This window comes from Sceloporus occidentalis, unplaced genomic scaffold (genome assembly GCF_023333645.1).
Source record: "Sceloporus occidentalis isolate IW3139 unplaced genomic scaffold, rSceOcc1.0.p SCAF_193, whole genome shotgun sequence".
NCBI classification, from domain to species: domain Eukaryota; kingdom Metazoa; phylum Chordata; class Lepidosauria; order Squamata; family Phrynosomatidae; genus Sceloporus; species Sceloporus occidentalis.
Genome location: NW_028317173.1, coordinates 90,949 through 110,597, shown reverse-complemented (window position 1 = coordinate 110,597; position 19,649 = coordinate 90,949). Strand labels below are relative to the sequence as shown.

General features: G+C 37.7%; 2 protein-coding genes and 8 non-coding genes across 10 annotated transcripts; 8 read left to right on the top strand and 2 right to left on the bottom strand.

Moving 5' to 3' along the window:
• Positions 1 to 4,141: 4,141 nt before the first annotated feature.
• PRXL2B (peroxiredoxin like 2B) lies at positions 4,142 to 9,084 on the bottom strand. Its single transcript, XM_089502090.1, has 7 exons — positions 9,022 to 9,084; positions 7,495 to 7,699; positions 6,775 to 6,826; positions 6,215 to 6,278; positions 5,763 to 5,838; positions 4,675 to 4,793; positions 4,142 to 4,168 (listed from the first exon to the last, which is right to left on the bottom strand). The coding sequence occupies exons 1-7, from the start codon at positions 9,082 to 9,084 to the stop codon at positions 4,142 to 4,144; spliced, it is 606 nt and encodes a 201-aa protein (XP_089358216.1).
• Positions 9,085 to 10,448: 1,364 nt separating this feature from the next.
• TRNAR-CCU (transfer RNA arginine (anticodon CCU)) lies at positions 10,449 to 10,521 on the top strand. Its single transcript has one exon. It is a non-coding gene; the product is annotated as a tRNA-Arg (tRNA).
• Positions 10,522 to 11,993: 1,472 nt separating this feature from the next.
• On the top strand, positions 11,994 to 12,066 carry TRNAF-GAA (transfer RNA phenylalanine (anticodon GAA)). The gene has a single exon. It is a non-coding gene; the product is annotated as a tRNA-Phe (tRNA).
• A 1,780-nt stretch (positions 12,067 to 13,846) lies between these two features.
• On the top strand, positions 13,847 to 13,919 carry TRNAR-CCU (transfer RNA arginine (anticodon CCU)). Its single transcript has one exon. It is a non-coding gene; the product is annotated as a tRNA-Arg (tRNA).
• An 800-nt stretch (positions 13,920 to 14,719) lies between these two features.
• LOC149278346 (olfactory receptor 1E16-like) lies at positions 14,720 to 15,661 on the bottom strand. The gene has a single exon (XM_089502081.1). It carries the CDS (start codon positions 15,653 to 15,655, stop codon positions 14,720 to 14,722), a length of 936 nt encoding a protein of 311 aa, XP_089358207.1. The 5' UTR covers positions 15,656 to 15,661.
• A 1,415-nt stretch (positions 15,662 to 17,076) lies between these two features.
• Positions 17,077 to 17,149, top strand: TRNAF-GAA (transfer RNA phenylalanine (anticodon GAA)). The gene has a single exon. It is a non-coding gene; the product is annotated as a tRNA-Phe (tRNA).
• Positions 17,150 to 17,655: 506 nt separating this feature from the next.
• TRNAF-GAA (transfer RNA phenylalanine (anticodon GAA)) lies at positions 17,656 to 17,728 on the top strand. The gene has a single exon. It is a non-coding gene; the product is annotated as a tRNA-Phe (tRNA).
• Positions 17,729 to 18,274: 546 nt separating this feature from the next.
• On the top strand, positions 18,275 to 18,347 carry TRNAF-GAA (transfer RNA phenylalanine (anticodon GAA)). The gene has a single exon. It is a non-coding gene; the product is annotated as a tRNA-Phe (tRNA).
• Positions 18,348 to 19,143: 796 nt separating this feature from the next.
• On the top strand, positions 19,144 to 19,216 carry TRNAF-AAA (transfer RNA phenylalanine (anticodon AAA)). Its single transcript has one exon. It is a non-coding gene; the product is annotated as a tRNA-Phe (tRNA).
• Positions 19,217 to 19,452: 236 nt separating this feature from the next.
• Positions 19,453 to 19,526, top strand: TRNAF-GAA (transfer RNA phenylalanine (anticodon GAA)). The gene has a single exon. It is a non-coding gene; the product is annotated as a tRNA-Phe (tRNA).
• The last annotated feature ends 123 nt before the right edge of the window (positions 19,527 to 19,649 follow it).

Below are 19,649 nucleotides of genomic sequence, written 5' to 3'. Positions count from 1 at the left end.
ATCACTTCCTATCGAATATCTGAGAAGAGGAGTTTTGAAGACACAGACACATATCTGAAAACCTAATTATCAACTCGTTTACGAACGTTTTTACAGTGTACAAAAAAATCAGTGCAACCAATGTTTGTGTTAGGAAATTTTTTTTTTTTATTTATTTTTTTTTAAGAAGGGAAAAATCCTATTTGTTTATAAATTGTGTAATTCTAACTCCCATTCTGCCCAACAATCATACGACTTACTGAGCATCGTTGGAGCTGAAGGGAAACAACGCCGAGATGGACTATATTGTTGATCGGCCCTTCCTTAGAAGAATAGAGGAGCCGTATTATAACAGAAATGTCAAGTTATTTAAAGAATGAATACAATAACAATGTGTAATAGAACGGAGTGTAAATATAAATATTTTAGCCACTTTTATCATTAGCCAGCAACCATAACAGAAAGTTATCAAACAAGAACATTGTTCACAAAACTATATTGTATCCATGATCTAATATCAACAAGCTGTGTTTGTGTTGGCTTATTAGTTTCTGGGTATTAGCCATCAAGTTAAATTAGCGGCTTTTGTGTTCTGTAATCCATGAACCATCAAAAAAGATCTTTTTTTTCTATGAGCGTGCAATAGTATTTCTTTAATGTCCCTTTTTATTTTTGTGCAAATTTTCCCTTCATTATTATTTACGCTCCCTGTACAACGCAAAGGATCTTCACCAACACTGCCTTTCGAACTGGTACAGAGATATTAAAAGCATTAAATAATTCTATGTATACAAAAATGATCAAGTCAAAAACAGGTACATTCCATCGGTTGTTATGGTGATAAGGTCACTTTTAGAACTTTGCACTAAACCCTATTTTGATACATAACATCCTATATGTTTTCTAGCTTACACCATACTATATTCAGTTGAATGCATTTTATGAAATTGCGGACAAATTGAGAAAAAAGTGGTATGCGGTGAAAGTGAGAAATATATTTGATGAACCACTTGATGAAAAAAAATGTATATTTTCTTAGGTTTAGAAGATTTGAACATTCAGCAGAGTAGATTTTAATACTACAATAAAGTGTAATAAAGTAGCCACAGAGGTCCCAAAAGTCACAGTCACGAAATATCTGGCCTTCTCCGCTATGCTAAGTGGATCAAGTGCGTAGATAAAATGTACCAAGTTTTGGTGTCATATCCTGGGACCCTCAACCGCTAACCGAGTAGGTAAAGAAAACATTTGGCCAACAGATGGATAGCTATTGATGTTCTCCTTACATTTCGTAAACTTATAAATATGGACTAAAAAAATAAAAAAAATACACATTTTTGTATTTGAACAATAACCTAGAAAATAGTTTACTATCTGCGGTGACATGTATGTTTTATGAGTGTTCACCGATTTGCAGCACGTCTGTAGCTCATGTTGATAGGCAATGAAGAAGACAATGATTGACAACCCAGTGTTCACATGGTGAGGTCACAAAACTCCATGTTGTTAAATGTTTCTAAGCTTTTACCTTCAGATTATCTTTATACTAGTCTATTTAGCTAAAAACTATTACAAGAATGATCTTTCTCTGATCTGTTGTTAAGAATACATCTTAGAAGAAAAAAAAAAAAAAGGAAAAAATGATGCGGGAATTATTTTGCCAAGAAAAGGCATGATTGGCTTCATTCTCATTTAGATTTCATTCATTTGCAGCAAAAAAAAAAAAAATCCTTTTTTGTACAATCAACTGATGTTTAATTGGAGAAACAGCAGGACGGCAGTCATTTACACTGCTTTTAAAATGTTACAAGGTCCATTTAATTGTTTGGTAATACAATAAAATAAATAAAATGTAATACGTTTTAATCTGTTATCTATTTATTGAAGCAGAAACAGAATTTCTTTACAAAAAAAAAAAACAAACATGTTGGAACAGCGTGCGGGGGATTTGAACCATCTTTTTTTAATTACGATTATCGTTTTGTTGTGTTTGTTACAACTTGATATGTTAAAAACTAGAGATTTTACACAAGTAAAGGAACATGAGTACGAGTGAGTCAAGTCCAATGCTCCCGAGAACCAAATATTTTGTGTATTCATCTTGGACACCAGCAGAAGAATGCAAAGTGTATCAAAAGCTTGTCAGACGGAATTCACAAACATCTGGGAAATGGTCCACCTTGGGTTTACCTTGAGTTTATTTCATACGTTGAGTCTCCAGTTAATTTGGTATTTATTTAAGGTCGGTTGTGGGAGAATAGTTGACTGCTATATTATATATATATATATATATATATATATATATATATATATATATAATTATACCAGATTCTCTGAAATCATCATCTTTGGAGAGTTGGGAGCCAAGTTGGCCAATGTTCCACCAATAGTATTATATGCCCTAGTTATGGTGACCATAATATTATATACCGTATATAGCAGCAGATCTTGGGTCACTAATTTTAATTAATCACTATTGATCATTTTTTCATTAAATTATTACCATTTTCATATTTGGTAAATCCCTCTGAGAGGTATATGGAGGAGTCTGCGGAGTATGCTATCCCCTTAATAATAATTTGTAAATCAAGTTGACTTATTTCTGAAAAATATATTTAAAACAGCCGAACTGGAACGAAGGTTAACATTTGTATTCAAGAAGTCACACGCTAGAAAACCACACAAATCCGCTGAGTGTTATAATTATAGACAGACAGATCTGATAAAACAAATACATTTTACAAAAAACAAAGTTCTTTGACAGTCCGCCTTTCACTGCTTAGGCGTATTTTAGTCCAAAAACTTCAGACTTTCTGGAGTCTTTTATCAAGCAGACTGTCGAGAAGGAGAACGTTTTATGTTTTGCATTTTTTTTGGCTCCGTTTTGGTGTTGAATCACAGTATTGAGAATAAATCTATGTTCTCAAAGACAGAAGTTCATTGTATCAACTAAAAGCATTTCTGGTTGAAACAGGTTATATATATAATATATATATATATATATATATATAAGCACCCCGCCTACCACACAGATGCCTTATTAATGGAGTCGAGAGAGGGCTTAAAATTAGATAGGACTCATCAAAGTTGGAGTACTTTGATTTAGTGGCGGGATAAGCACCCCGGAATCTAAATATGCATGCTATTTGGGGTATACTTACCTTTTTGTATTTTGTTTTTGTGTGAACGTCATATTATTATTCAAAACAAATGACAGAAATAATGAATATTGGTAAATAATTATACCTGGAGATTTTTCCGGTTTTGCCCAAGACTCGGGGTGAAGTGTCGTTTCTCCCGATCATGGAGGTTGATGCCCAAGGTCCGACCCAAACCAGCACTCTCCCTTCCTATCATTCCTGTGGAAGGAGTGGGGTTTTCACAAGCCTACGTACATACATAGCTAGCCCTCCCCTGTATTATCCATTTGGCACGGTGGACGTGTGCCTATTCCGACCAAGGCGTTGGGCAGAAACCTATGCCTACTCAACCATCCCTATGCTCCTTTTATCAATAAAGTACCTATAACTCCTACAATCATGAGCCGCCAAGACGGGGCATTTGCACCTTCTCCATGAAAATGCCCCCAATTCTGCCTTTGCCACACCCCACTGATTTGGTGTTAAAAGTCTAACTCCAAAACAACAATAAATATGCTCGGCCCAATAATAACTAATAAGTTATGGCTTGTAAATTTATATATCTGGGGTAATAGTAGGGTGGAATACAGACATTTTCATTTAGTAGAATGCTGGAAGAATCCCAGGCTACCCAGATTTATAACATGGCTCTACAAATTGTGTACATAAGATACAGAAAAACAAACAATATATACCTACCAAACAAAGCCTTTACAAAACAGAGATACATCCCCCCTGCCAGGTTGTGGAAGGTTATAAAAAAAGATAATTGTTTGATAAATAAAAATTACATGAATATATATACACTCAACAAAGAAAGAAAACATTTATTTTTATTAAATGTAGCAACCGGGATATTAAAAAAGAAGGCAAATAAAAATATGTGGCCTAGCATGAAAGAGATAATTTTTTTGGGGGGAAAGTTAATTTCAAGACTGTTTCGCATTACATCAATTAGCAAAAGTGGATTTCAGCGGCATATATTAATATACTCATATATTGTAAAGCTTGGTTTTTTTTCTTCATCTTGTACATACATCATCATTACACTGGAAAGAAACAAAAAATACATTTGAAAATATATTGTAAAACAGTGCAAATAACAGATGTTATGATCTTGACTGCAGAGCACATTCTGAAGCTTATCTCCACAAGTCAGGTGCCGTACGTTAACGTGAACCTTGAAGATCCATTTACCTTAACACTGACCTAGCCTAATACCAAAGCATTTTCCTGAGTTCGGAAGGCAATATTAGCCAAGATTACTTAGGGGTTCAAACAATAAAGCAGGTTTTAGCAGTTATAGTGTCTACTCACAGAATTCACTACCCATTATTAAGGTCCAAACCCGTGGAGCTTCTCATACAAGAAGAGCTTGGTCAGCCCAGCATTATGCATAGAAAGTCACCAAATGAGCCAACGTTACCCATACCCTTCTCTAACAATATATAGAAAAAAGAACGCACATACTGAACTCGAATGTGTTCTATATATATACAGCTATACTCATTCTAAAAAATTATTTCACATGGGACGGTTGGATTTGTATACGAACCTGTGGCCGCTGGCTTTCTGTGACATCAGCGGTGATACCCAGGGTCTTCACTATGGTTTCTAAAGGAACGTGGTCACCAGGGGAGTCCTGGATAAAGTGCAGCAACACCTTTTCACCACCTGAAGAAGATAATTATATATATAGAGATATATATGTCCCATAAACAAGCAATCCTGACATCTAGTGGCAAATGTTTACTTGGTACAAATAACAACCATTGGCAAATAAGACCCATTTAGCCTTCTAGTCTGCCCATGTAAAGACACAGATCTTAATCACCCCTTGATCTCGTCTTAGTTTCAAGAGCCATATGCCTGTTTCAATTCCCTCACTGTATAAGCCTCTACCACTTCTACTAGGAGGATGTACCACTTATCTACCACCCTCTCAGTATTATTTTGACAAATAAAATGGTTTTATGAAAATATAAAAAAAAATATTAAATTAGATTTTGTTAAACCTTTTCAAACGGTTAATAAGTTTAAATATGGAGCCCAGCATGTTAATAGTTTCAGGCTTTTAGTTGCATAGGGGGGGGGGGCATTCAGGAGCAGTTTCAGAACCAGCCGACTTTCCCAGGCCTTCTCAAAATGAAAATACCTGGTGCATTATTCTCTCCCACCCTCCCTTTAATATCTTCTGGATCGGTGTGTTGTCTTTTCCTATTGTGATATGATTTAGATTGATGTTGTCTGGTTAATTATTGGCTTTAACACATAAAATGTGGATCACCGTGAGCCCTGTTAACGTTTCATTCTGTTTTCTTTTTTATATATCAGTGTTGAAAATGCCATCCCAGCTATTAAGCTAAGTCTCCATTGTGAGTTAATAACAAATATTTGGATTTACAAAAATAAACAAAAGTATTAAATAAATTAATAAAATGAATGTACAGTATCTTTCAGGTATACTGGTGCCATCTAGTGGCCATACTATAAAAACACTACTTCCATTTTCAATTATTATTGATTTATATAGCGCCATATTTTGCAGACCTGTACAATAGGAATAAATAATGACACTATATATTGGATATTTTTCCCTTATATTCTCTGATCAGAGGGGAATATAGCCACAACCATCCTTACCCTTGCTCACAATCAGCATCCCCCCACTCTGAAGAAGATCTCCATTAAAGTTGCCTTGGACACCATCTGCATTAGCCTGCAAAGTATCAAAACACAGTTTTTAATGCTTTGAAAGCATAAAATATTTAGAAATAATGAAATAATAATACAGTGGAAACACTTTGTTCTGATTCTTGTAGCGTTGAAAAATAAATCAGCAAATTTATGATTTGTAAAAATGTATAGCCTCAATGAAATGAATAACATTTGTCTGCTTTGAAAAAGTATGGTTATCAGTATCACTGTTATCCCTGTCTCAACACATAAAATATAATAAATCATATTTAATGAATAAACACCTCCAGATCAAGTAACCATGGTATTAAAGACAAAACAGGTGTGTTCTGAGGTGTGTTTAAAATTGGGTAAAATGTTTTGTAGTTTCATAAATCAGAATTCATGCATTTTCTGACCTTTGTGACCACATCTCGGACTTTCTTCCCAAGTGCTGCTGGAACTACAGAAAGTGCATTATACCTAAAAATAAGGGTAATCGTAATGGAATAATCAGCATATAATTACATCTATAAAATTAGAGCCCAAACATCCCTTATATTGAGCACTGGGTTAATAGCACAATGTTAGAACATGAGGTCCCTTATCCTATAGAAAAGTCACATTATATATTTACACCGTGACTACTATAAGCAAATACAGGTGTGTTAATATAATGATAAAGGTGTGTAATAAAGAATATATTGTTGATTTTAAGACTTCCTAGTTGTCCTACAAACAATAGAGAAAAGGACTAATATGCATCAAACCCAAGATCCACTGACCTAAGATTCTAATGGCAGATATTTTGATGGGTGAAACATATGTTCTAGTCCATTTCCTTGTGACTCATTAAGTATGAAATCATGGAACCAGTGGGGCTTTTCATGCTTTACCATCTACGAGAGCAGTAATATTTTTTTCCTTTGCGTGGATATAGTATGATAACTTCATACATTGGAAATGTTTGAATGCTGACCTTTTGAATCCAAGTTCTTTGTAACTCTGTTTGGCTTCATCAACGTAGATCTCTAAAACAAGAAAGGAAACGTTTTAGGCAATATCCAATCTAGAAGAAAAAAAAGTGCTCGATCCGCATGCGGGACTTGCAATTTGCACACGTATGGGTTGTATATTAACACAAAGGAGGTGCTTTAACAAACATGTTACACAAAATGCAATAAAACTAAGACAGGACATACTAGCTCCATAAAGTAAAATGATTTATTGATAGTCCAAAGACCAAATAGATAACCTACGGGCCATGACTAGTTACACAAATCTGTAAACTCCTGCTAGCCAATGGCCAGTTACCAACCTTTATTTGAAATGTATGAATTTACAGTTTCATGATAAAATCTAAACACTCAATGGGTTATCTTTAAAATATGTATTCATTTATAGACATGTTACGTTGACACTGCTATGTTGGTACTTTGGCATTATTATGCACCGTCATCAGACCTGTTCTTCTCAAATTTCAACATACTGGGCCGGGTGAAAAGTCATTAAAAAAAAATTCTGCAGAAGTTACCAAGGAAACCTGGTGAGTTTTGCCCTTTTCTGTAGTAATTGCCATAGGAATGAATATGCCTCACTTTTTGGAGAACTGTGCTTCTTTCCTCATGTATTCAGATAGAATGCTGCAGCTCTAGGTTTCTTATAACTAGTGATTAGCCCATTAAAAGCCCATTCTCACCTCCACTAAAGAAATTTCCATCCAAGAATTCTTTCAAGCCCACATCTTCTGGTCCTATTCCCACAAGACGTATCTGGTTGGACTCAAGGGATTGCTTTAGCTTGGACACCTCTTTTGCAGTCCAACGGCAAATCTGACAACCAAAACGTCGCAGGAAGAACAGGACACTCGTCTGGTCCTTCCATAAGGACTTCAGCTCGACCATCTAAAAGGGATAAGCCATTAACGATAAGCTATCATTGATTTTCATCTCCTGTAATTTTGAGAAACTCATCTGGTTTTAGAAGAAAAAAAAATGAATTAATAAATATTTTGGTAAAAAATGTTGGGATATCAGTGAATGATTAACACAAGGGGTCACTATACTTGGCTGTGAGTTTGGCAAATCTACTGTAGGCCAAGCCTAACTTTGGTGATTGGATAACCAGTGGGTTTTTTTTACTATTATTTGAGCTGAAAGTTACACTATGGGTCTGGTCACCCCATTGTATTATATACCTTGGCATTAGCAACATCCACAACACTTGGCACTTGAGATTTACCAAAATGATGTATGTCTGCAGGTACATTTGACACAATGGCATACACTAACTAACAATGGAACCCATGTTTCTTTTTTTCTGATCAAAATAACATGGAGACCACATAACAATAAACGATACATGAGTCCATGCAAATACCAAAAATTATCATTATTAATGATGTAACCAATATTGTTTGGTGCAAGTATAGGCAAAGTGTCCATACAAGAACACCAGTGTCCGTGGCAAGGTTTGTGAAGGTCCATAAAACACCATTGACCCCAGTAAATGTCCACCATGAGCAATGTTGGTGCCGACCCCTGGTTTGGCGTTTTGGTTGCACGCAGACATGTCTTGGAGTCGGAGAGCACTACAATGTTTGTAATACATGGACTGTTAAACTTAATTCACAATATGGGGGCCACAGTAGGCATATAAAATAACACATTGGTGGCCCTAGATACAGTCTTCACTTGGTCAGTGATACCAGGCAATACCCTAGGTTATCTTGTGGATCATTCTGGCACAGTGGGGTCCAATCCAGGTATATTATAGATAGGAGATATGCCAGGGGCCATTGATGTCAGCTATCTCCATAGATTAGCTCTCAGCATCATTCAGCCTATGAATCTCACCAGTTCTTGGGACAAACACAACAGCAGCAGCTGCAAAGTGATGCAACCAGACAGTTATGATGCAATCACTGGGAGAAAACCCTTTACTTCTAAGTGCAATCCATCAAGATCTGGGCTAAAGGGTATTAACACTTTATGATTATATTAAATTAATAGAACATTTAATATAACAGGAGATTCCTATGGTTAAATAAACATAACGCCAACTCCTTTACATTCACTGATCATGTCATATAAGCTTTATTAAATATATTGAAATAGATTTTCTGTATATTGCAGGTATAGATACATGCATACAAAAGCCACATTCTCCAGGCGCTGTATTTCCGGGTCAGCGCTAAAGCTGAGCAATGAAAGGGCTGCCCTCTTACCTCTCCAGAGAGGGCATTTTTCACGGCGATCGCCCCGACTTTGGCCAGATCCACGGTTGCCATCTCGCCCGACGAAGTGTCAGGATTGAGTGCAGGGAATTAAACAGCCCGTCCCAACCTCATTCATAATTTACTAGCGTGTATGAGACATTAACCAATCAGAGCGCGTATAGACTGGAGGGCGTGGCCATATAAGGGACGATGGGTGGGTTTTTGTTGCATAAGGTGATACAACGTAACTTTCATAACGTTCTATTGAAAGGGGCGGGGTCTGTGGCACTGAGGTCACGTTTCTCACTCGTTTGTTATACACAGCCGGGGCTGGTTGAATATGACGTAGTTATATAGCGCCGTCATATTGTGTAACGCTGAATGATGAGGAAAGAGGACAGAGGAAAAGCTGTGCATCACATGATTTGCACCTACAGAAACAAAAAGCAACACGGGCCCTGCTCACAAGAGCTTACAATCTATAATGGGATAAAAAATATATTATTTAGCTATAATAAATGACACAAATAAATCAAAGAAATAAGAAAACAATCAAAAGTAGAGCTTCAATACCTGACCACTGTCCTAGATACCCATGGGTAGTCACATCTTTTGTCATTCTGTATGCAGCATCATGTATTGTTTTTTTTATAAATCTTGTTTAGATCTTGCGAGCCAGACAACACTTATTGTCTCTTAAATGCACCCCCACTGCCAGTTTCAGTGGGGGGTGCATTTAAGAGACAATACTCTTTAGTTTGGCAACATGGCACAATAATAAAGCAGCAAAAACATGGTCAACGCTCTCAAAAGAGTACTGCCTGCCTGACCATAGAAAACCTGTACAAGGAGCCCAGAATGGATCCAGCCTTCATGCAAATTCTGCCTATGTCTTGCTCTTTTAGATGCTCCAATTACTATTTCCAGAAACACATAAAAAAGCTTTGGGCCCTAAATTAGATCAGTACAACATACAGGTGCCCCTCTCCCTCCCACTGGTGTCCACTCTTTTGAGTGCAACAGATTCTCATGACCCAACAAAGACACATTCACAAGCTGTCGAGAAGTATATTCTCAAATAGTCCAAAGCCATTCACCTGCCCTATACAGAGGTAGGTCCATACCATGCACGAGTTGTATTGCCTATATGCCATACATGACCTTGTAGTGCAGAATAAAAGTGATTAACAAGAGTGTGGCCATAAGAAGGGCAGGTTTACGCTTTGTGTTTTCATTTTCTCATTGATTTTCCTCTACACCTATACAGAGGATAATGATCATATTGTAAATACTTTAATTTTCTACTGAGCCAAAAAACTTATTCATGGACTCTGATACTAGCTAGAAACATCCATTCTCCTCAACAAGTAAAGTGCTCAGTCAATGTTGGAAAGAAAACCTCATGATTTCCCTTAGATTTATCGCAGATCCCAGCAGCCCCAGTGGCCTAATGGATAAGGCACTGGCCTCCTAAGCCAGGGATTGTGGGTTCGAGTCCCATCTGGGGTGTATCTTTTGTCTTACTGAGCCAGAGCAAAATGGAAGCTCTCTTGGCATTTAAGGAAATGTACACAGCTGGTCTGACTTGAGAGGTTCCAACTTGGCTTGTGCCTTGGCTGGTTGGCGTATCTGTGTTCCAATTTCAAAGCAGAATGTTTGTTTTTTATTTATAAAATCAGAAACATTTTCATAATGTGTATTAAAATGTTTTGCATTTTTCCTTTTCATCCACATGGTATTTAATCTTGTTAGCTGTAATCTGATGGGTAGTCTTGGTGGAAACAGCTGAAATAGGGAGACTCAAGCTCTAAAGGTCCCTGGTTCGATCCTGGGTTTTGGCAATTTTATTTTATGAGCTTACATCTTAAAATTGTGTTGAATAGCACAAATGTTACTGTTAATAATCATGGTGTAATGTAGCGGCTTACAGATTATTATTATTATTATTATATTTTATTTATATAGCGCCAACAATTTACGCAGCGCTTAATACAATACATAAGTTCAAGGGGTATGACAAGACGAGAATTGACAGACTAAGACAAACCGATACATTAGGTGGAGAGAGCCCTGCTCGCAAGCTTACAATCTAGAGGGAATGGGGTGACAAACGTAAGGCACAGAGAAAGGGTGAGAGGTAGTGCAGGGGGTATCAGTGACGGGTGAGATGTAGTGTGGGGGGTATAAGGCACAGAAAAAGGGTGAGAGGTAGTGCTGGGGGTATCAGTGACGGGTGAGATGTAGTGTGGGGGGTATAAGGCACAGAAAAAGGGTGAGAGGTAGTGCGGGGGGTATCAGTGACGGTTGAGAGGTAGTGTGGGGGGTATAAGGCACAGAGAAAGGGTGAGTGGTAGTGTGGTGGTTGTCTCAATGACAAGGAAGTTCTAGCAGCTAAGGTGGAATGCTTCTCTGAAGAAGTGGGTTTTGGGATTTTTGTTGACTGTTGGGAGGGAGGGTGAAAGCTGTAAGTTCAGTAGAAGTAGATTCCAGAGATATGGGGCAGCTTGAGTGAAATCTTGTAGACGGGAAAAGGAAGAGGTGATAAGTGAGGAGGAGAGCCTTTGTTAGGGAGCAGTTAAGGACTGGAGGGAGTTTATGGTTGGAGATGATAGGAATAAAATTGGTTAGGTTGACCATGTTGGTTAAGTTTGGTGGTTGCGAGTGATAGGAATAGGGAGGAATATGTGGGGGACAGAAGTAGCAGAGCAAACACAGGCAGGTTTTACATATAAAGATTAGTGTAGAGGTACTGGGATAGCTGTCATGGCAGAGAGATGGAGAGGGATGGTATTTGGAATGGTTTAATGGGGAGAAGTGGGTACTAAAGGGATCCGAAGAGTTGGTGCCCTCTCCTGGCATGTGCACATCACAACCACAACATCACAACCACAACAAAGCATTCAGTACAAGTGTAACACAGGAAAAAGTACAACTGCAAAATACAGCCCACAAGAGAGAGACTGGAACAGTCCAGCCACACAGCCGAAATAGCTCAGTTGGGAGAGCGTTAGACTGAAGATCTAAAGGTCCCTGGTTCGATCCCGGGTTTCGGCAATTTAATTTTATTAAAAATACTCTCCAATAAAAAAAATGTTACTGCTAATAATCATAGCGTAATGTAGTGGCTTACAGGTTGCCACATATCAGTCGTAGGCCATCACAGCCAGAATGAAGCATTTGGTACAAGTGAAACATGGGAAAACCTCCAACTGGGGAAATACAGTCCACAAGAAAGACTGGAAAAACATAGTTACCCAGCCGAAATAGCTCAGTTGGGAGAGCGTTAGACTGAAGATCTAAAGGTCCCTGGTTCAATCCTGGGTTTTGGCCACTTAATTTTATAAGTTTACATCTAACATTAAAAATTAATGTCGATTTATTGTAACAAGATCACTTGTTAAGATAGTGATAAAATTATCATGAATGATCAAGAGTGTTACAATATCATTTACATGGACTTTGCTTATTTGAGTCTGTGGAACTGCATATATGTCTATGCTTTTGTATTTGACATAGAAATCTCAACTCAAAACCAGCTTATTAGGTATGTCAGAGAATATGTACAAAGCATGTATCGGTCGTAAGCCATCGCAGCCAGAATGAAGCATTCAGTAAAAGCGGAAAATAGGTAAAAGTACAACTGGGGAAATACAGTCCACAAGAGAGACTGTGGCTTCGAGTCTCATCTGGGGTGGCTTCTTTTGTCATCATCAGCCATAGAAAAATGGAAGCTCTTTTTAACATAATTTCTTCACCCACCTCTGAATAACAACTATTTTAGTGATGTGTGACAAAAATGTATAAAACTCTTCCAGTATACAATAATAATATTTTGAGAGGTTCCAACTTGTTTGTGCCTTGGCCAGTTGGGGTCTGAAGTTACTCCAGCACAGCCGAAATAGCTCAGTTGGGAGAGCGTTAGACTGAAGATATAAAGGTCCCTGGTTCGATCCCGGGTTTCAGCATTTTTATTTTATGAGCTTACATCTTACATTAAAAATACTCTCCAAATGTTACTGTTCATAATAATCATGGTGTAATCTAGCAGTTTACAGATTGCCACATATCAGTCGTAGGCCATCACAGCCAAAATGAAGCATTTGGTACAAGCGAAACATAGGAAAAACTACAACCAGAGCAGAGGTACTTCTCCCAGAGTTCTCCAGGTCAAGCCCAAAGAGTTCCCAGGTATGGATATGTATCTCGTAAATGGAAGTAGAAGTACACATAAATTATGATAACTACCAGGTTAGTGTAATGACAATCAAAAGAAAAGAGAAATCTTTCAAATTCATTATCAAACAAAGATCTTCTACCAAAACCCAAGAGGGTGATCTGCCCCCCTGGTTTGGTAGTAGGGGGACTGCCGCCCCCTTGGACCTGCCGCCCAAGGCCTAGACGGACTAGTTATTGATTTTAGAAAGAATGGTGTAAAGAGGAGTGGCATTGAAAATTCTATTTCCTTTGTTTTAAATAGAACTTAAAATCCACACATTAATCAATCTTTATAAATAAATATCTGTAGCTCATTTTTGTGCATTTTTTAAAAATATATATTTTAAAGCAAAGGTACAAATATAATGTGAATTCAAACACCATATACTTGCTTCAGAAGAGCGATGTTGTCCGATATTTGGATTTTCACAGAACAAGTCAATTGTGTGTCTGGGTAGGTTAGCACTTGTGTGTGTTTATGTGTCTGAGTATCTTAGTATGTGTTTTGTATGTGTCTGGGTATGGTCTTTGTATGTGTCTGGGTATGCTAGCCTTTGTGTTTGCATCTGGGTCCGTTAATATGTGCGTCTCATGGGTGCTGTAGAAGACATCATCAACAGCCCCAGTGGCCTAATGGATAAGGCACTGGCCTCCTAAGCCAGGGATTGTGGGTTCAAGTCCCATCTGGGGTGGATTTTTTTGTCATCATCAGCCATAGAAAAATGGAAGCTCTTTTTAACATCCACCTCTGAATAACTATTTTAGTGATCTGTGACAAAGATGTATAAAACTCTTCCAGTATATAATAATAATATTTTTATTTCCTTACTGAGACAAATCCATCATCACAAAGGTTAGGGACACAAGAAATACAGCCCACATGAGTGACTGGTGAGCAACATGCACAAAGCCGAATTAGCTCAGTTGGGAGAGCGTTAGACTGAATATCTAAATGTCCCTGGTTCAATCCCGGGATTAATTTTATAAACTTACATCTAACATTAAAAATACTGCCGATTTATTGTTACAAGATCACTTGTTAAAGATATTGATGAATTATCATGACTGATCAAGAGTGTTAAGATATTATTTACATGGACTTTGCTTATGTGAGTCTGTGGAACTGCATACATGAATGTACGAAGCGCTGAGCAAATTGTTGGGCCTATATAAATGAAATATAATAATAATCATAATAATAGTCATGTCATGGAAGGGGGGACTTCTCAGTTAGGAAAGATTACAACTTGTTCCCTTCATTCCATGATATCTGATGACAAACATAACAGATCCTTCTTCTCCCCAATAGACTACCATGGGATGTAGACCAGAACAGCCGCCAGACTCTTCTCACTCCCTTTTGTTGCCCACAAAAAGAGTACAAAGCATTTAGGTAACACATACCTTACATTGCATCACGGGCAACCTACTACTGCTAGGAAGGTAAAATAATATAGTTCGGTAGATCAACAGATACAGGGATTTGCTGTTTTTAATTGCTAACAAACTTTCTCCTGATGAACATTTTTTTCATAGCACCTTTCACCTCCTTGTTTCGTAAACTATATATAAATGGGTTCAACATTGGCGCTACAACGGTGTATACAACGCTCACAATTCTGTCATAGTTCACTGAGAAGCTGGAAGATGGCCGTAAGTACATAAAAGCAATAGTTCCATAAAACAGTACAACTACTATCAGATGAGAGGAGCATGTAGAAAAGGCTTTGTATCTGCCATCAGTTGAACGGATTTTGACGATGGAAGATATGATTCTTACGTAAGAGACAAGAACGACGATGAATGGGATCAAAACTGGTAAACCACCCTCGGTGTAGATCAATAGTTTGTTGAGGGAGACATCAGAGCAGGATAGTTGTAAGAGAGGAGCCATATCACAGAAGAAGTGATGGATCGTATTGATTCCACAAAATTTCATCCGAGACGCCATCAAGCTGTGCAGTAGGGAATGTAACGCGGAGGCCAACCAGGAACCAACAACGAGAGCAACACAAATGTTACTCTTAATAATCACGGTGTAATGTAACGGGTTACAGATTGCCACATATCGGTCGTAGGCCATCACAGCCAGAATGAAGCATTCAGTACAAGCGAAACACAGGAAAAAAAACAACTGGGAAATACAGCCCACAAGAGAGACTGTCTTTTTCTCCGAGAGGATGTTCACTAACATTTTTGGAACAATTGACGATGTATAACACATATCAACAAAGGATAGATTTCCTAGGAAAAAGTACATCGGCGTGTGGAGATTGGAGTCGGCCCTCACTAGCAAAATTATAGTCGAGTTCCCAAGGATATTTAAAAGATACATAGTTAAAAAGCATATAAACAATAATGTTTGTTGTTCTGGGAGATCTGAGAGTCCAAGCATGAGAAATTGGGGGATTTCTGTGTAATTCTTCATGATATTCTGTGAGGGACAACAAATAAAATGAAATTAACTAATACAAGTACATAATTCAATTAACAAATATCTATATATATTGGTTTTATATTGCCTATCCAAAGGTATATCATGAAAAATATTTTATTTGTGAAAAGTGGTTAATAATACTAAAAGAATCCCAGCCTTTGAAATTAATACTTTCCATTCTTTTGCAGCTTTAAACAGACAATTAGAATGAAAATGACAATATGATATAATGTAATTATTAAAATACATTTTTGTATCTCAAAGTCTAGATACAAAGTCTAGGGACAGAGGAACCAGTACTATGTGCAATTATCAAAGAATATTTACAGTGGAACAGTAAAAAATATTATTAAATTGGCATCAATTAGTAAAAGTAAAGACATCATAGTATTTATACACAAGAGTCAATTTAGAAGCATATGCTGTATTTTTTATAATACATTTAATAATTCTGGAAAGTTAAAACTTACCTGATCTTGAAAAAGTTTGCAATACAAATGGAGGAGAGGCGGTTTTACTTACGTGTGTCACACACACAAAATAGCATGAGTTTGTTGGGGTATTTATCTAATAAATGGTAAAAGGTTGATGGGATCCCATATGTGTATGACGCAAGAAGAGGGAAAGTTGATTGGTCCCATGATTCAGACGAAAGTAATTAGTTCACCCAGGGCTAATTATAAATGATTATTGTCTAGAAAACTTATAAATTGCTTTCTTTACAATAACTGTATTTCTAAAAAAATTAAATAAAACAAAATAAAAAAAACCACTAAAATTTAAAACTAAGTTTTACGTCTCTTGTCAAATAGAAAATTTAACTTGCAGTTTTACGTCAAATGTCCCCGTCAGAGCTTTAAGTATTTGTAAATTTATTTATTGAAACTATCCACAGCTTTTGCTTTTTGTTTGGGTATTTACTTTAAAAATTCCCCTCACATGACTTGAGATTAGTAGGTTATCTTCCTTCTCCTCACCGCACCCTTACTAACGCTACAAGATCAACAAGCGGCTTGGGGAGAAACATGGTCTAAAATTTTTAAGCCAAGTTCTGATTATTCTTTAGCAGAAAAAGATAAAATGGTTGCTCCCATGGTGTAGGCATAAGGTTATATCAAACACAGGACATGTTTGTTTTATGTCATTAAACCTGAAAGGATAAAATGAAAGTTGTTGTATGGTTTATTTGTAAGAAAATGCAGTCAATGTGGAACAGCACCTTCAACTTGCACTTTTGGTTACTTTATGTACATGGTAGAAAAGTTGGAATACTGGAACTATTCGGTAACTTTATTACCGGGTGCTTAATACATGATTAATAAAAAGAGTACTTCATGATGTATTATTTGCAGCTCACGTGTAGTAGTATCCGCTGACCATATAAACATGATTGGGCAAATCAGGTCCACGCAGCCGAAATAGCTCAGTTGGGAGAGCGTTAGACTGAAGATCTAAAGGTCCCTGGTTCGATCCCGGGTTTCGGCAGATCATTTTGCTTATGTTTAGCTCGACATTTAGTGAACTTCTTTACAGAAAAGAAATGTGAATATTAACTGAAAATGTTCCACTAAACCAGTTTTAGGGTTAGGGGTTATGGTTAGGGGTTAGGGTTCGGGGGTTACATCATGATGTAACATCATGATGTAATATTTGCAGCTCACTTTTAGTAGTATCTGCTGACCATGACTGGGAGGCAGAGCAAGATACGGCCGAAATAGCTCGGTTGGGAGAGCGTTAGACTGAAAATCTAAATGTCTTTGCTTCGATCCCGGGTTTCGGCAGCTTTTTTTGCTTATGTTTAGCTCGACATTTAGTGAACTTCTTTACAGAAAAGAAATGTGAATATTAACTGAAAATGTTCCACTAAACCAGTTTTAGTGTTAGGGGTTAGGGTTCGGGGGTTACATCATGATGTAACATCATGATGTAATATTTGCAGCTCACTTTTAGTAGTATCCGTTGACCTTGACTGGGAGACACAGCAAGACACGGCCGAAATAGCTCAGTTGGGAGAGCGTTAGACTGAAGATCTAAAGGTCCCTGGTTCGATCCCGGGTTTCGGCAGATCATTTTGCTTATGTTTAGCTTGACATTTAGTGAACTTCTTTACAGAAAAGATATGTGAATATTAACTGAAAATATTCCACTAAACCAGTTTTAAGGTTAGGGGTTAGGGTTAGGGGTTAGGGTTCGGGGGTTACATCATGATGTAACATCATGATGTTATATTTGCAGCTCACTTTTAGTAGTATCCGTTGACCATGACTGGAAAACACAGCAAGACACGGCCGAAATAGCTCAGTTGGGAGAGCGTTAGACTGAAGATCTAAAGGTCCGTGGTTCGATCCAGGGTTTCGGTAGATCATTTTGCTTATGTTTAGCCTGACATTTAGTGAACTTCTTTACAGAAAAGATATGTGAATATTAACTGAAAATATTCCACTAAACCAGTTTTAGGGTTAGGGGTTAGGGTTAGGGGTTAGGGTTAGGGGTTAGGGGTTAGGGGTTAGGGTTCGGGGGTTACATCATGATGTAACATCATGATGTTATATTTGCAGCTCACTTTTAGTAGTATCCGTTGACCATGACTGGGAGACACAGCAAAACACGGCCGAAATAGCTCAGTTGGGAGAGCGTTAGACTGAAGATCTAAAGGTCCCTGGTTCGATCCCGGGTTTCAGCAGATCATTTTGCTTATGTTTAGCTTGACATTTAGTGAACTTCTTTACAGAAAAGATATGTGAATATTAACTGAAAATATTCCACTAAACCAGTTTTAGGGTTAGGGGTTAGGGTTAGGGGTTAGGGTTCGGGGGTTACATCATGATGTAACATCATGATGTTATATTTGCAGCTCACTTTTAGTAGTATCCGCTGACCATGACTAGGAGGCAAAGCAAGACACGGCCGAAATAGCTCAGTTGGGAGAGCATTAGACTGAAGATCTAAAGGTCCCTGGTTCGATCCTGGGTTTCGGCAGTCTGTTTTCCTTATGTTTAGCTCGACATTTAGTGAACTTCTTTACAGAAAAGATATGTGAATATTAACTGAAAACATTCCACTAAACCAGTTTTAGGGTTAGGGGTTAGGGTTCGGGGGTTACATCATGACTTAACATCATGATGTAATATTTGTAGCTCACTTTTAGTAGCATCCGCTGACCATGACTGGGCGGCACAGCAAGACACGGACGAAATACCTCAGTTGGGAGAGCGTTAGACTGAAGAGCTAAAGGTCCCTGGTTCGATCCCGGGTTTTGGCAGTCTATTTTCCTTACGTTTAGCTCGACATTTAGTGAACTTCTTTACAGAAAAGATATATGAATATTAACTGAAAAGATTCCACTAAACTAGGTTTAGGGGTTATGGTTAGGGGTTAGGGTTCGGGGGTTACATCATGATGTAACATCATGATGCAATATTTGCAGCTCACTTTTAGTAGTATCCGCTGACCATGACTGGGAGGCACAGCAAGACACGGCCGAAATAGCTCAGTTGGGAGAGCATCAGACTAAAGATCTAAAGGTCCCTGGTTTGATCCTGGGTTTTGGCAGTCTATTTTCCTTATGTTTAGCTTGACATTTAGTGAACTTCTTTACAGAAAAGATATATGAATATTAACTGAAAATATTCCACTAAACCAGTTTTAGGGTTAGGGGTTAGGGTTAGGGGTTAGGGTTAGGGGTTAGGGTTCGGGGGTTACATCATGATGTAACATCATGATGCAATATTTGCAGCTCACTTTTAGTAGTATCCGCTGACCATGACTGGGAGGCACAGCAAGACACGGCCGAAATAGCTCAGTTGGGAGAGCTGTTAGACTGAAGATCTAAAGGTCCCTGGTTCGATCCCGGGTTTCGGCAGATCATTTTCCTTATGTTTAGCTTGACATTTAGTGAACTTCTTTACAGAAAAGATATGTGAATATTAACTGAAAATATTCCACTAAACCAGTTTTAGGGTTAGGGGTTAGGGTTAGGGGTTAG

Bases quoted from the DNA above. Each gene is read 5' to 3' on its own strand.
- PRXL2B (XM_089502090.1), bottom strand. From the start codon at position 9,084: ATGGCAACCGTGGATCTGGCCAAAGTCGGGGCGATCGCCGTGAAAAAT. The intron at 5,839-6,214 runs GTCAGAAAATGC...GATACTTTGCAG, and splicing joins TCCGAGATGTGGTCACAAAG to GCTAATGCAGATGGTGTCCA. The intron at 4,169-4,674 runs GTTCGTATACAA...GTTTCTTTCCAG, and splicing joins CAGAAAGCCAGCGGCCACAG to TGTAATGATGATGTATGTAC.
- LOC149278346 (XM_089502081.1), bottom strand. From the start codon at position 15,655: ATGAAGAATTACACAGAAATCCCCCAATTTCTCATGCTTGGACTCTCA.